Source organism: Cryptomeria japonica, chromosome 5 (genome assembly GCF_030272615.1).
Source record: "Cryptomeria japonica chromosome 5, Sugi_1.0, whole genome shotgun sequence".
Taxonomy (NCBI): Eukaryota; Viridiplantae; Streptophyta; class Pinopsida; order Cupressales; family Cupressaceae; genus Cryptomeria; species Cryptomeria japonica.
Window position 1 is genome coordinate 690,640,041 of NC_081409.1, and position 17,185 is coordinate 690,657,225.

The 17,185-nt window shown below is 35.9% G+C and overlaps 1 protein-coding gene across 1 annotated transcript; it reads right to left on the reverse strand.

Moving 5' to 3' along the window:
• Positions 1 to 277: 277 nt before the first annotated feature.
• On the reverse strand, positions 278 to 2,276 carry LOC131876075 (transcription factor MYB3-like). The gene is made up of 3 exons (XM_059220855.1): positions 2,183 to 2,276; positions 1,893 to 2,022; positions 278 to 884 (listed from the first exon to the last, which is right to left on the reverse strand). Exons 1-3 carry the CDS (start codon positions 2,274 to 2,276, stop codon positions 278 to 280), a joined length of 831 nt encoding a protein of 276 aa, XP_059076838.1.
• Between the last annotated feature and the right edge of the window lie 14,909 nt (positions 2,277 to 17,185).

A 17,185-nucleotide genomic window follows, 5' to 3' on the forward strand; every position in this document is an offset into this window, starting at 1 on the left:
TATTTAAACAACTCAAAATTCATAGTGTACTTCTTAAATAAAAGTCTTAGATTCTAATTACAGACACGGCTATCAAAAAAGATGAGGTCCTGATTACAAACATCAAAATGGTGACCACACATAAGATACAGATTACAAAATCATCACCCACTAAGATGAAGTATACAAAAATAACATATAAATCCCTCGTTTGTAACCTTACCAAACCAAATCTAACCTAAAAACCTATAACTTAACCCATGAATCGCAGAGCTTTCATCAATTAAAAAAAGTGAAGCTATTGCGATTTATTCGCACGAGAGGCAGAAGACTGCAAACCGAGAGTGAATTCCAGATTCACATCAGACGTCTCTTCGCTTCCACTCGCGCCATTTGAATCAGCAAGATCGAAATTGCTTGTCACAATGCAGGGCTCACTCTGGAAAAAATCCACAATTGAAATTTCTTGACTGAGAGACCTGTCATCTCTATGGAAGGGCTGAATTGTGTGGCGCTCAATATTTGAAGCAGCAAGATCGAAATTGCCTGTCACAATGCAGCGCTCACTCTGGAAAAAATCCACCATTGAAATTTCTTGACTGCGAGACCTGTCATCTCTGTGGAAGGGCTGAATTGTGCGGTGCTCACCATTTGAAGCAGCAAGATCGAAATTGCCTGTCACAATGCAGCGCTCACTCTGTAAAGAATCCACCAATGAAATTTCTTGACTGGGAGACCTGTCATCTCTGCTACGGCTGCCATCACTGTGGAAGGGCTGAATGGTGCGGTGCGACTGTGGGTCGATTCCCCGGCTCAACAATTTTCTCTTGATGTGGGTCGATTCGCAGTGATTCTTTATTTCATTGTCCGTTCGCCCAGGCAATCTCGCTGCAATCCGAGACCATCTGTGCCGCCATAAACAAAAAGACATAACGGAATTAATCAATCAACTTAATTGAAAGATGCAATTTGCGCAACTCAGTGAAAGAAACAAGTATCAATCAATGGTTTTTTGTAATACAGAGTTATGATTTCAGGTCCATGTAACAAATTGAATCAGAAAATTAGAAAGAAATCAAACTATTACAGAGTAGTTTTTATTTTTAACCCAAAAGAATGAATCAAGGAACCCTAAAGAAATCAGACTATTACAGAGTAGTTTTCATTGTTAACCCAAAGGAATGAATCAAGGAACCCTAAAAAAGTCAAACTAAGATGAGTAGTTTTAAGATTTACAGCATTACAATAAATTGAATCAAAAAGTTTCAAAGAAATTAAGTTATGGGGGAGTAGTTTTCAGACTTAATTGTAATAACAAATTGAATAAACAATCTAAAACGAAACTAAAATATGACAGAGTAGTTTTCAGAGTAGTTCTCGGAGTTACATTATAATAACAAATTGAATCAAAAAAAATTGTAAAACAAACAAACTATGATAGAGGAGCTCTCAGGTTACAGCATTTTGAATCAAGATTTTCTAATCAAATTCTAAGGGAGTTGTATTCAAAGTTTAAATGTAATAACAAATTAAATCAATAAACTCCAAAGAAACCAAACTATGATGGAAGAGTTCTCCGAGTTACAGCATAGTCTCAAATTAATTCCTGAAACTTCAGATAAACAGAATTGCAGTATTATAACAAACTGAATAAAAAAAATTCTAAAAAAACCAAAGAAATCAAATTATGAATTGTTTTCATAATTACAATGCAATAACAAAGTGAATCAATAACCCTAAAAGAAACCAAAATATGGAAAATAGTTTCCGGAGTTACACCATGATCCAAATTCAATGAAGGAACTCAAATAGAAACTGGTATGACCTTTTAAAGTCTTAAAGATCAATCAAGTCTGTAAATAAAAATTTAATACTTTGCCCCTTAGTGGGCAGACATGGTTCTATGTGCATACTTGTTTCCCCAGAGGAGCTGGAGCTCGATGATGAGCTCATCTTCTTCTTCAGAGAAATTCCCTCGCCTGAGATCAGGCTTCAAATAGTTTACCCACCTGCGTCTGCAGCTCTTCACACGTCTCCGAAGTCCTGTAAAAGTAAAGTCATAAGCATGTACAAACATTTGCTAAAATCTGTTGAATGCATACAACATCCTTTCAATTTATAAAAACATCTACTGAAAATAAATAAAAGAGAAACAGATAAGTTGTAGGTTTTGATATAACTTATCTGAATAGAAATTACAAACCTGCTGCCTTGGGAAGAGACTTCCAGTGGTGTTCGCCATGTTCGTGGATGTATGCAATGAGCTTGTCATCTTCATCCTTGCTCCATGATCCCATCTTCACCATAAGGTCGGTAAGAGGACAACAAACGACTCAAGAACAAAAAAAAAAAAGGGTTTCAAATACTGCAGCCAAACCCCAACTGGGGAAGAGTATATATAGCGGTTATGGGGGAGAGTTGGTGAGAAAAGCATCTGGGTGACCGCTTTTTCACCAATGACATAGTCAGGTAAGTAATCCTGTGGACTTTGGTTGGAAGGTGTGCTTTCTACTCAAAAGCAACGGCCCTGGCGTCCACTAATTAAAAAGCATATAAATAAATAAATTGAAGTCCTATTTCTATGACTTTATTTAATGTAAAAGTAGTTTGTACTAATATTTTCATTTAGAAGTTCTGTAGTTGTAAAGGTTAAAACATTTTTTGAAAATTGAGCTATGCTAACCAATAAGGAAACTATCTTGACACTAGTTTAATTGAGTGGATTAAATGAGTTCAGAATTCAAAATCAGAAAGTTATTTATAGAAAATAAGTATAAGCAGGTTTTTAATTCTTACAATTTTAATTATAATAATTTTGAATTTGTGTACATAAAATAAATATTTACAGAACTGATAATTAAAAAGTTATTTTTAGAAAAAAGTGTCACATAGTGGTTGCTACATAGAAAAACATACATGGGAAAAAAATACACACAACAGACAAAAATATAATTTTATTGATCATGGATTTAGAGTTTGACCCATATAATGTACTTAGTTGAAGAGATGCACTTATTCTACCATAAAGTGAAATTATAGTCTGTATTAATCATAAGTTAATATTTGATATAGTATTTAAATAAATATATTAATTTTAAATTATAAATATGTAATAATGGTAAAATTTTCAATAATGTGTTGGTTTTCTAAAATATAAAGTATTTACTAAAAAGTGAAAATAGAGTTGATATTAATCATAAGATAATTTAACTTGGCTAAAGCCATTATAATTAGTTAATATAGTATTTAAAGAATCATATTAATTTTAAATTATAAACATGTAATAATGATTAAATTTTAAATATTTTGTTGGTTTTGTAAAATTAAAAGTATATGATTAGCAATATTAAAAATAAATAAAAACAAATTGAAAAAAAATGAATTATAGTAATTATTTGAAGAGATGTAACTATTTTATCCTAAAATAGAACCATAGTTTGTATTAACTTTAAATTTATTTATTTATTATTTTTGATAAAATTGGAAAAACCACTAAATAATTATATATATAAGATTACAAAAACTTGGTTCGCACAACATACCGGTGGGAAAAAACCAGGCAAAGAAAACCTTCGGTTATAGCCCTTTACCAAAAACCCATAAAGTTGAATAACCCAATACATGATAACAACCCAATACATGATAACAGACCCAACCCCACAATGACCAACCCACAAAATTACAAATAAAAGCATAATTTTATGCCTCAAAAACCATGAACATGGACAATCCTATCGAGGTATAGAAGAAGAAGGATCACATCATGTAGTACCCCTGCCCTAATCTATTTCTAACCTGGTTTAATCTTGATTAGTTTATCGTAATATTATGTTATAGTCAGATGTTGATTTTACGCATAGCTATTGGTGTGGTTTTCTCACTAGTTGTATGCAAGTTATTCAGTGTTCCTATTTCATGATATTAGTATCAGAATAACGCTTTCATTAAATTTTATATATGTATGCATGTATGACTCTTGGTTGCAGGAAATTCTAGGTACAACGCCGCATGAGTGTGAGGTTCGTCTTCACCTGGAATTGCAGGTTTGAGTGTACCTCTTTAATCCTTAGAGTTGGATTAGGTGGTCGTAAGACCCTAGTTGACCTTAGTTGTGCTCCTGTGAGCATCGCCAGTCGTCGTCGGTAATCCCTTTTTGTTTGGGTTTGCGAGTCGTCTGTTTGGTTGTCCTTCTCGATTTGCGTTCCTGGTGTGTTTGGTTAAATTGATTAATTAGTCCTTAGTGATTATTTTGAGTATTTATGCATTCGTGCATTGAAGATTAATGGGCTAAAGTAATCGGGTTTTCGTTATGCGATTTTCGTTGTTAATGAATTGCTTGTTTTATATTGGGAGTGAATTCGATTAAATAACTGATTTCGACTATGAAATGCATTTTATATATGCTGTTGAAAAAGAAAGTTATGTATTTTATCGCAATAGACTTAATTGTATTCTGTTGAATTCTGAGATTAGAAAGATTAAATTTGATTAAATGAGAAAATTGATTTTGAATTGAAAAAGCAAGTTAAATTGTTGCTATAGTTAGAAAAGTATTATTTTGAGAATTATTTGTAAATAAAAATTTTAAATTCCAAAAATAGAAATTTTGGTCAACTCTTCCATATAACCCAAGATTTGGGGAGATATGGGGATGGACAAATTTGGAGAAGACTTTATGGCTGTATCATTGTGTTAAATGGATCCTTTTGGTCAAAATGGGTCTTGATGGAAATGGTATGGGTTTTGAAATAGCCTCTTGTATGATTGAATCGAAATATACAATTTTCGAAGCATTCCATGTCTTCCGTTGTTTATGAAAAATGAACTGTGTTTTAAAAAAAAAATTAATATGGAAAATGCCGAACTGTGCGTTGTATAACGACGCTGTGTAATTTATTTTTTATCGGGCTCGGCGAGTTTTAAATAAAACCGAAACTGTGCGTTGTGTTTTTTAATGGGAACCGAGCTGGGCGTGTTGACTTCGAAACCCTTGGTTGGGTTGGGGTTGGAGGGCGGGGAGCGGCGCTCCACCCGCTCCTCCTCCCCTCTCCCCCGCTCGTCCCCCCGCGCACTTTACCTTCCCCCGCTCGCCCTTACCTTTGCTTGCTACCACAGCGGCTGCGGCTGCGGCCCACGATGGTGGCCGCAGGGGCCGTGATGGCCGCAGGGCGCCGCGGCACCTGCGGGCACCACCGTGGCGCCGCCTATGCAGTGCCTTCCCTGCGGCTAGGGTTAGGGCACGGCCCGCCCTAGCCACTTAATTTAAATGCGTTTTCTTTGTTTTAAACGTAGTTTTTTTTTAAAATCATTTTTTTTAATGTATTTTTTTTAGTATTTAAAAAAATGCATATGATATTTTATATCATTTTAATGAAAGTTATTTTAATGTTAAGTGTTATTTAGTTTCTTAATTATGAATGAGGTAGCATTAATCTTGATAAAAGTTGATTGGATATTGATTAACCTTATAAAGCAGTTTTTAGGCTAATTGTTATTCAACGTCATTTCGTGACGTATGCCCTCTTCCTAATTAAGTTTTATAACTGTTATTTTGCAATTGAATATTGTTGTTTATATTCTTATTGATCTTGGATTTTTAAATCTAGATCTCACCTTCTAGCTGATTAGAGCACTTGGCTAATTAAGGTAGTATGGTTTAAAAACAAAATAGAGAGTAATATGTTATTGGGAAATCGTTGTAATACGATGGAATTACTAATTGATGATGTTAAATATTATCGTAGAACATATCATTTGAGTAATTGAGAAGTAAGTGAAATATTTATTGTTGGGTGTTTGAATTTTAACGATATGCTTTGGAAATGATTATCTCCATTTAGATTCTCTTTCTACATTTTTATTTCCGTAATCCGTATAATGCATCTGGGTTGAGAAATAATACGAAACTGTAGAGGTCGGTTTTAGACCAGAATGTTAATGATGTTTTGTTGGAGATTAAATAACTTATTTATTTAATTAATGGTTGTCTGAGTTTAATTAATATGCATTTGGTTTAAAAACTTTTTATGGCTTTATATGTCTGTTCGATGCTTTGAACCTTAGAGAGTTAGAAAACCAAGAACAACCTATCCCTAGATGAGGTAGATACTGTAATCTGATTTGGATCTTGTAGAAAACTTGATCGATTTTAATGTTTAAATCAATTTGAGAAAATATTGTCTTTTCTGATTATTGCCTTGCGAGTTTAATTTCTGTATTCACTTTTAATTATGAATGGCAAGTCTTGCTTGTTTGATAAGACCCTGTCGTATGAAATGATTTGGGGTACCTATTTTAGTCCTCGATTCTGAGTTGACTGTTGTTTTGTGGTAGTGTCGTTTTGATCATATCCTCCTTGTGTGTGAGTCGAATGATGATTGTGGTTGACCGTTGTTGGTCGGGTCTCTAGTTAGAGTACCATCAGTAAGTGATTACCCTTGAGTTGTGTTTGACCAGATGATTGTTTCTCTCTTCTTGAACTCCGTTCGTCTGACCATGTGTGTTCCTTGGGTTTTGAGTTCGTTGAGTATAGTCTAGTGTCGTATGGGAAAGTGGCTTTCGATTGGGGGCCGCGCCTAAAGTGGCTGCTAGGTAACTCGTCGAAAGTGAGTCTAATAAGTGATAACCTTTAAGTAAATTAGAATGTAATCTCTAATTAAGATAATGTGCCTCACACATGGGACGAGTGCTAACATAGACTCGACATGCTGTGAGAAGGCCTGAAATGGCAAACCACCATCCTTGTCTTCACGAGAGGATGTGTGGGTCCACATGAGGCTTGGATGGGCCAAAAGCTCGGATTAGGTTGCCAGGGTGACCCAATGTGTGGGACTGAGACCTATGAAGACTTGCCATGGTATCCATACCAGGTTGTGTGATGACACTTGTCCCTACGTTCGCTAGTGTGTTGTCATTTTGTCCTGTTAGGAGTACCTTTGTGAGTCATCCGTTTGTCTCTGCCCTTGTGAGTGTCGGTTTCATGTTAGACCATGGGTGGTGATGGCTCAGTTTGTGGATGCTCTTCTGGACCTCTTGTTTTAGCTTTGATTATGTTCAGCTGGATCCTGTTCTTTTCGAGGATCGTTTATGTATTAATGGACCGATGTGGTCGTTTGTATACTGTTTATATTTCGCCTTGATGGCTGGATTGTATAGTGTAACCTCTTGTATTCTTAACTTTATTAATTATTAGAGGGGTCTTGTAGTTGAGCAGACCCGGAGATGTAGCCCTTTAGGGGTTAACTCTGAGATCATTATGGTGTTATTTGATGTATTCTCTTATGTTTCCTTTATTCAGCTTTCTCATGTATGATTAACTTATGTTAGAATGGTTAAGTGGATAATTGGAATTAACCTTAAATGCTTATATTCAGTCCCTTCTTGAATGCCATGTTGATCGAATGCTTAAGTGGTTTAGATGAGATTTATCATAGATGCTAGTATGCAATCGTCTTTTGAAATGCAATAAGTTGGAATATGAATGAATGTAACTTAGAGCAATGAATTATACTCAGTTGTTGTTAAGGAATTTAAATATGCTTGGAAAGATCTCTTATGTTATGATGAAATCCTAGTGTATTAGAATGTTAGATGTATGGTTTGTAATTTTAAATGAAAAGCTTGAATGAAGATTACGAATGGATCTTAATGATGAATCTTCGCTTGTGATTTATATTTCCCTCTTTTGAAAGGAATTATCCTGATTATGAATTATCTCGTTATTAAGATATTCAGCTTTTGGATTAATTGTGCGAGTTAAGTGAATTGTGAAATTTAAGTAATCTCGTTGGGAAACTCTTTAGGTGTTAGTTGATGTCTTCCGCTATGTAATCTGAATCTTTGTTATCTTTTTGCATCTTATGTGTTGTAACTTTAAAAAAAAAAAAATTTGCACTCTATTCTTGTGTTATGGCGTAATCCCTTCGGGGTTTCCTGGTGGGGCATTACATTTGGTATCAGAGCCCATGTTGCAAACATTGGGATCTTTGGTGTCACGTGTGCCCTCTATTGGTGTGAGGTGTATCGACCTTATGTGTATGCTTGTCCTCCTTTTGCATGTGAGTGATTGAGCAGACCTTGTCGGGTGTGTAACGTGTGTGTTCACACCTTGTTTTCGCCTTCTTGAGGTTGGTGTTTGAGTATTTATATGTGCATTGTGTGCTTATTGATGTCTTGGTCTATGATTACTCTTATTCTGAAAGAGAGTCGTATGTACCTTTCCTTTTTGAGTGTTGTACTCTTTAGACTAATCCATTTGGGTTGGCCCGTGCTTGTCTTGAATTAGAAAGTGTGAATTGTGTTTGTTTAAGATTATGATCTAGCTTAATGTTGTCCACTTGAAGGACTAGTATGGCAATTATTGAATGCTTATTTTGTAGAAAATTAAATGATCATCACCATTCCTCTCTCTCTTTCTGGAAATTAAAATGATTAGGATATGTGTAATTATCTTTGATTTGAGTTTCTTGTCTGCAAGAGAAAAGGGTGTGACTTCTTGAACCCTTGTGTGAGCCTTTTGATTCTTATGTTTTTAGATTATTCAAGGGCTATGGGTTTTAAAAATTTATTTTGGTGATTGGGAGAAAACTGTATGTGTATGTTTAAAGAATTCTCCATGTGTATCTTGTAGGAGTAGCATGATTAAATTCTACCTTAGTAAGGTGCATTGATATGCGAATAGATGAATTATGTGAAACTCCTTGGTTTGTAGAAGTGTTAAAAGGAGCATGTTATTGTAGCTTCGAGAGAGTAATAATGTGTTTTCCAAAAGATTGTCTTATGTGGTTCATTAAACTAGTTTGATTGAAGATTTATTTTATCAAATGCTCCATTGAACTCGCTTTTTGGGTATATATAATTACCTTAATGTGTTTAGAAAGTGCGAATGAAAAGCTTGTTTGATGTGCATGCATTAATATGTTTTATTTGGGTAATAGCTCCTTGCTTATCTTTGATCATCATGTGATCTTTTCTAATAGGTTGCAAATTATGACATGTGTCTATATTGTATTATTATAAGTGAGTGTTCTTATGAGGTCTTGCATTATCGAAAGGATTGCTTCTCTCGATCTCTGTTTTGTTTGGAAAACTAGAACCTCTTGTTGCAACCAGAATTATTGGAAATGTTTTTGTTAGGCTGATTGTCATCCTTCTAAAACGGTAGTGAAATGAAAACCATGTAATTAAATGATAGGCTTACAGTGAGAAATTTCATATTATAGTGTGATCTTGATTGATCTTGTGTCTTTGTAGGAAACAGTTTGATTATCAAACTCTCTTTCCCTTCTCTTTGCCTAATCATAAGAATTTTAGAAATGCTATTAAAGAGTACATTGATTTAAATAGAATGTTTATAAAACATGTGAAATTGTGTGTTTGCCTTTTGGCTTCATAGTGATAGATGAAAGTCTTAAGCTTTAGAAATGAATTTGCTTAGCTAGTAATTTAATTATGAATGCTTAGTGAGATTTGAAAAAGATATATGAATGATGTTATTTCCTTATATAATTGTGAATTGATAATGATTTCAGTACTTGAATCTAGAGTAAACTTGATTCAGTTATTTAGATAGAAAGCGTAATTGAAATCTTCCTTGAATAGATGTTAGCGTACTGAAAAGTACTCCCCGTATATGTGACTAAACCAGTACTGGTGTATTGTGTGTATTGTAAGAAACCAGTGCTTATTATATGTGCCCATGGATTGGTGAAGTAATCAACCATGGAGGATATGTTGTTTATGAGTATGGGAAACCATACTGTTTATGTGATGTTGCTTATTTGTTTCCCTGCTGAGTACCAAACCTCGGGTTGTGGGTAACTCAGTATGTTAAGGGGTAGTATTCGTAGTAACCGTTCCTTGAATAGTATGGATTGGCGTACGAGTAATATCGACGCGAAGCGACTTTAGCTTCTCTACTTCGAGGAATGATATAGTTGTACTATTAAACTGTATCAAAGGTGTACTCAATACTTTCCCTTTTTGATGAATCTATTTATAGGTTTATATGTGTTAGCCTATTCCCTTCCTTTTTTTGAGCATATAGATGGCAGTTTTTGAGCATATTGATGGAATTCTATTGGAGCATCTGTTGCCTTGTCTTCATGAGAGGCGTGTTATTGTTCTTACATAAGTTGCCAACTGACCAGTGTTGGTAGACTTGTGGGTAGACCATAGCCATGTATACCTCTGGCTTACGGCGAGTATCCTGAGAGGAACATCGCTATGCGGAGTGTGACCAGCGCGTACCTTATCCGGGGGGTACACTGCCATGCAGGATACGTCCATTGCGTGCTTTGTCTGCTTGGAGTATTGCCATGCCGTGCTGAGACACGATGCGGGATGTAGTAGACATTTCCATGCGGCCTACCGCTAGGTATAGGGTAGAGCCATGCCACGTGACAACGTGATGCGGGGTGATGTCGAGGTGCACACTGCCATGCCATGTGGATGTGTGACTTGGCCACACCACATGATGAGCTACTAGGATAGCTAGACGATTGTTCCTTCCTTCCTCGTTGGTGACTAGCTATTAGTCACACAGTGATGTTATGTGCAATTGTGCTATTCTTTATATTTCTTTGGGGATCAGCAGTTTATTTTACTTTGATTTTGCAGGTTTGGCCACAATCTTGTGATCTTTTACACTTTGATTTGGTGTTGAAATTCCGGATTATTTTCTTGCCTTACTGTTGGTATTGAGGATTTATTATCTTTAATCTTTGGTAATTTGGTGGCTAAACTGGTTTATCCTTGTTGTTTTCGTATGCTAGTCTTGTGTTGCAATGTGAATTCCTCTCCAAGAACGTACGAGACGGGCTTGGATGAGTGTATACGAGGAGGTAGATGCAAGGAACCTTGAGGATGGAGGTATGTGAGGCTGTGATGCAGCTAGTATCCACTACCTACCTATGTATGGTGACTATCTCTTGGAGGCTAACCACCTTGCTCAACAAGGGATATTTACAAAGGTCTTGTATGGAAGGTAGCACCGCTATGGTGTGCCTAGCACCATCAAGCCTTTGAGTGAGATATTGGATATTTATGATCATATTGTTGTTCTGAGATCAGACATAGAGATGCTGATCGTGCATGTTATCTTTGACCGAGCATTAGACATGCTCATATGTGGCCTTTTTTGTTATGCATTCCAGTTATGTGGATGGTTATTATTTGTATCATGGAGTAAATTGTGTTAGCTTGTCACTATGTTATGGGGCATAGTCTTTGGAAAGGTTTTTATATGCCTAGCAAGTGTAAACAATTGAGTTATTTATGTTGCTCCTATTTCATGGAAGTTAATTTGGTTGAAGAAATTGATATTTTGAGCTAGCTCTATTCAATAAAATTTTATGTTAAAGATGGATTGGTAAAAGGAAATTGATCTTGATGGCATGTTTTCTTGTCATTTTTGGGTCGATGATTATGGTAATTGTTGTTTACCTCTTTGTAATGCTTTAAATTGGGGTAATGAAAGGAAGAAAATTCTTGTTTCTCTGTTATGATTGTGGATAATTCCTAGAATATTTTAAGGAATGTATGGTTTTAGATGTATCTCGCCAATGGATAATGGCGTTTGTAAAGAATTTTGTAATAATATTTCATTTATTTATGGAAAGATTTCTATGTTGAATTTGATCCTTGTTGAATGAGTTTCAGGGCTGATGCGTACGACATGTTCTTCATCTAGCCTTACGACTTCCTGGAGTAAGTCGGAACCTAGGGGGGGAGAATGTAGTAGCCCTGCCCTAATCTATTTCTAACCTTGGTTTAATCTTGATTAGTTTATCGTAATATTATGTTATAGTCAGATGTTGATTTTACACATAGCTATTGATGTGGTTTTCTCACTAGTTGTATGCAAGTTATTTAGTGTTCCTATTTTGTGATATTAGTATCGGACTAACGCTTTCATTAAATTTTATATATGTATGCATGTATGACTCTTGGTTGCAGGAAATTCCAGGTACAACACCGCATGAGTGCGAGGTTCGTCTTCACCTGGAATTGCAGGTTTGAGTGTACCTCTTTAATCCTTAGAGTTGGATTAGGTGGTCGTAAGACCCTAGTTGACCTTAGTCGTGCTCCTGTGAGCATCGCCAGTCGTCGTCAGTAATCCCTTTTTGTTTGGATTTGCGAGTCATCTGTTTGGTTGTCCTTCTCGATTTGCGTGCTTGGTGTGTTTGGTTAAATTGATTAATTAGTCCTTAGTTATTATTTTGAGTATTTATGCATTCGTGCATTGAAGATTAATGGGCTAAAGTAATCGGGTTTTCGTTATGCGATTTTTGTTGTTAATGAATTGCTTGTTTTATATTGGGAGTGAATTCGATTAAATAATTGATTTTGACTATGAAATGCATTTTATATATGCTATTGAAAAAGAAAGTTATGTATTTTATCACAATAGACTTAATTGTATTCTGTTGACTTCTGAGATTAGAAAGATTAAATTTGATTAAATGAGAAAATTGATTTTGAATTGAAAAAGCAAGTTAAATTGTTGCTATAGTTAGAAAAGTATTATTTTGAGAATTATTTGTAAATAAAAATTTTAAATTCCAAAAATAGAAATTTTGGTCAACTCTTCCATATAACCCAAGATTTGGGGAGATTTGGGGATGGACAAATTTGGAGAAGATTTTATGGCTGTATCATTGTGTTAAATGGATCCTTTTGGTCAAAATGGGTCTTGATGGAAATGGTATGGGTTTTGAAATAACCTCTTGTATGATTGAATCGAAATATACAATTTTCGAAGCATTCCATGTCTTCCATTGTTTATGAAAAATGAACTATGTTTTAAAAAAAAAATTAATATGGAAAATGCCGAACTGTGCGTTGTATAACGACGCTGTGTAATTTATTTTTTATCGGGCTGGGCGAGTTTTAAATAAAACCAAAACTGTGCGTTGTGTTTTTTAATGGGAACCGAGCTGGGCGTGTTGACTTCGAAACCCTTGGTTGGGTTGGAGTTGGAGGGCGGGGAGCGGAGCTCCACCCTCTCCTCCTCCCCTCTCCCCCGCTCGTCCCCCCGTGCACTTTACCTTCCCCCGCTCGCCCTTACCTTTGCTTGCTACCACAGCGGCTGCGGCTGCGGCCCACGATGGTGGCCGCAGGGGCCGCGGTGGCTGCAGGGCGCCGCGGCACCTGCGGGCACCACCGTGGCGCCGCCTGCGCAGTGCCTTCCCTACAGCTAGGGTTAGGGCACGGCCCGCTCTAGCCACTTAATTTAAATGCGTTTTCTTTGTTTTAAACGTAGTTTTTTTTTAAAATCTTTTTTTTAATGTATTTTTTTTTAGTATTTAAAAAAATGCATATGATATTTTATATCATTTTAATGAAAGTTATTTTAATGTTAAGTGTTATTTAGTTTCTTAATTATGAATGAGGTAGCATTAATCTTGATAAAAGTTGATTGGATATTGATTAACCTTATAAAGGGGTTTTTAGGCTAATTGTTATTCAACGTCATTTCGTGATGTATGCCCTCTTCCTAATTAAGTTTTACAACTGTTATTTCGCAATTGAATATTGTTGTTTATATTCTTATTGATCTTGGATTTTTAAATCTAGATCTCACCTTCTAGCTGATTAGAGCACTTGGCTAATTAAGGTAGTATGGTTTAAAAACAAAATAGAGAGTAATATGTTATTGGGAAATCGTTGTAATACGATGGAATTACTAATTGATGATGTTAAATATTATCGTAGAACATATCATTTGAGTAATTGAGAAGTAAGTGAAATATTTATTGTTGGGTGTTTGAATTTTAACGATATGTTTTGGAAATGATTATCTCCATTTAGATTCTCTTTCTACATTTTTATTTCCGTAATCCGTATAATGCATCTGGGTTGAGAAATAATACAAAACTGTAGAGGTCGGTTTTAGACCAAAATGTTAATGATGTTTTGTTGGAGATTAAATAACTTATTTATTTGATTAATGGTTGTCTGAGTTTAATTAATATGAATTTGGTTTAAAAACTTTTTATGGCTTTATATGTCTGTTCGATGCTTTGAACCTTAGAGAGTTAGAAAACCAAGAACAACCTATCCCTAGATGAGGTAGATACTGTAATCTAATTTGGATCTTGTAGAAAAATTGATCGATTTTAATGTTTAAATCAATTTGAGAAAATATTGTCTTTTCTGATTATTGCCTTGCGAGTTTAATTTCTATATTCGCTTTTAATTATGAATGGCAAGTCTTGCTTGTTTGATAGGACCCTGTCGTATGAAATGATTTGGGGTACCTGTTTCAGTCCTCGATTCCGAGTTGACTGTTGTTTTGTGGTAGTGTCATTTTGATCATATCCTCCTTGTGTGTGAGTCGAATGATGATTGTGGTTGACCATTGTTGGTCGGGTCTCTAGTTAGAGTACCATCAGTAAGTGATTACCCTTGAGTTGTGTTTGACCAGATGATTGTTTCTCTCTTCTTGAACTTCATTCGTCTGACCATGTGTGTTCCTTGGGTTTTGAGTTCGTTGAGTATAGTCTAGTGTCGTATGGGAAAGTGGCTTTTGATTGGGGGCCGTGCCCAAAGTGGCTACTGGGTAACCCGTCGAAAGTGAGTCTAATAAGTGATAACCTTTAAGTAAATTAGAATGTAATCTCTAATTAAGATAATGTGCCTCACACATGGGACGAGTGCTAACATAGACTCGACATGCTGTGAGAAGGCCTGAAATGGCAAACCACCATCCTTGTCTTCACGAGAGGATGTGTGGGTCCACATGAGGCTTGGATGGGCCGGAAGCTCAGATTAGGTTGCTAGGGTGACCCAATGTGTGGGACCGGGACCTATGAAGACTTGCCATGGTATCCATACCAGGTTGTGTGATGACACTTGTCCCTACGTTCGCTAGTGTGTTGTCGTTTTGTCCTGTTAGGAGTACCTTTGTGAGTCGTCCATTTGTCTCTGCCCTTGTGAGTGTCGGTTTCATGTTAGACCTTGGGTGGTGATGGCTCAGTTTGTGGATGCTCTTCTGGACCTCTTGTTTTAGCTTTGATTATGTTCAGCTGGATCCTGTTCTTTTTGAGGATCGTTTATGTATTAATGGACCGATGTGGTCGTTTGTATACTGTTTATATTTCACCTTGATGGCTGGATTGTATAGTGTAACCTCTTGTATTCTTAACTTTATTAATTATCAAAGGGGTCTTGCAGTTGAGCAGACCCGGAGATGTAGCCCTTTAGGGGTGAACTCCGAGATCATTATGGTGTTATGTGATGTATTCTCTTATGTTTCCTTTATTCAGCTTTCTCATGTATGATTAACTTATGTTAGAATGGTTAAGTGGATAATTGGAATTAACCTTAAATGCTTATATTCAATCCCTTCTTGAATGCCATGTTGATCGAATGCTTAAGTGGTTTAGATGAGATTTATCGTAGATGCTAGTATGCAATCGTGTTTTGAAATGCAATAAGTTGGAATATGAATGAATGTAACCTAGAGTAATGAATTATACTCAGTTGTTGTTAAGGAATTTAAATATGCTTGGAAAGATCTCTTATGTTATGATGAAATCCTAGTGTATTAGAATGTTAGATGTATGGTTTGTAATTTTAAATGAAAAGCTTGAATGAAGATTACGAATGGATCTTAATGATGAATCTTCGCTTGTGATTTATATTTCCCTCTTTTGAAAGGAATTATCCTGATTATGAATTATCTCATTATTAAGATATTCAGCTTTTGGATTAATTGTGCGAGTTAAGTGAATTGTGAAATTTAAGTAATCTCGTTGGGAAACTCTTTAGGTGTTAGTTGATGTCTTCCGCTATGTAATCTGAATCTTTTTTATCTTGTTGCATCTTATGTGTTGTAACTTTAAGAAAAAAAAAATTTGCACTCTATTCTTGTGTTATGGGGTAATCCCTTCGGGGTTTCCTGGCGGGGCATCACACATCATCAGACGATGAGAAGCATAACCAATCCATCCAATTGTCCAAGCTAGAGAAAATCCATAGAACACGTCGAGAACAACAACAAGACAAGAAGGGGAGCATGGTCATAGGGCCATTGGAGCCACAAAATTGTATCAACAAAATCATCACCACATAGTTCGCACTTGGCTACAGAAACAAATTCTCCAAACCATCTATTAGTAGGAGACATATTAAAAGATATGAAGCCACTGTGAGGGAGAGAACCATAATCAAGACTATAAAGATACAGATAATAGCCAAAATCAAGAGAAGAATAGGATACTGAGACCAAGAAACCATTTTAGATATAATAAAACCTCTAATCTCCACCAGTCAAGATTTACCTACCACCTACCAAACCGAACAACCAACATTTGAAGTATCCAGATAAATAGCCTATCCAAGTATAGTAATATCAAAAAGCTCATAATCCCAAAATATAAATAGGCCAAAGCACATATCTAGCCACATCATAACAAATAATGTCTGACAAGGATGATTGACTTCCCACACGAGCCGAGAGAAATATCCAGCAAAATTTATAATTAAAACACAACTCTCACAAGATATGGCCAACGAAGATGAAGCCAAAGCAAGACACCATGATGTTCTAGAATGATTGAAAAGGCATAGCTCGAAGAAACAACAACCAATTCATAATGGAAAATAACTACTTGCAAATGTATGGCCCATAATAGCCAAGTATAGGGAAACAGAAGAGAGACCGCCAATATAGAAACAAAAGATCCCAACTCAAATGAAGTAAATACAAATCTGCACGCCGAAATTATAAGAGAAGTAGGTGAAACAATAGCCATTCATAACCAAAGAAGGCACCTCCCCCCAATGATAAACACACCAACTCCAATGATGACACACTTGAATGGATAGCATCAACAAAATTGCAACCACATAATAATTATGTGGACAACACCACCCCTAATGCAATAAAAACCAGTGATCAACCTCGAAGGAGTGCCAACATATATACATCAATAGAAGGCACCACCCCTCATCGATGAGACACTCAAATGCATAGCATAAGTGAAAATGCATCCACAAAAATGAATATATGATCAACACCACCCCTAATGCAACACAAATCAAATGATCAATCTTGTGAGGAGTGCCAGCCAAATATTTAAAACAATAATGAAACCAAGAATAGAGGATGAAGATAACAAGCGCCTGTACGAATGATGTACACATAAAGTGTGCATCCTCTGCAGGAGTGCTATGCTATCAAAGTGTGCCAATACCAGCAATT

Excerpts from the sequence above, each read along its gene's own strand:
- LOC131876075 (XM_059220855.1), bottom strand. The coding sequence starts at position 2,276 with ATGGGATCATGGAGCAAGGATGAAGATGACAAGCTCATTGCATACATC. Across the intron at positions 2,023-2,182 it reads GTCTCTTCCCAAGGCAGCAG|GACTTCGGAGACGTGTGAAG; the intron begins GTTTGTAATTTC and ends TTACTTTTACAG. Across the intron at positions 885-1,892 it reads CAGCTCCTCTGGGGAAACAA|ATGGTCTCGGATTGCAGCGA; the intron begins GTATGCACATAG and ends ATGGCGGCACAG.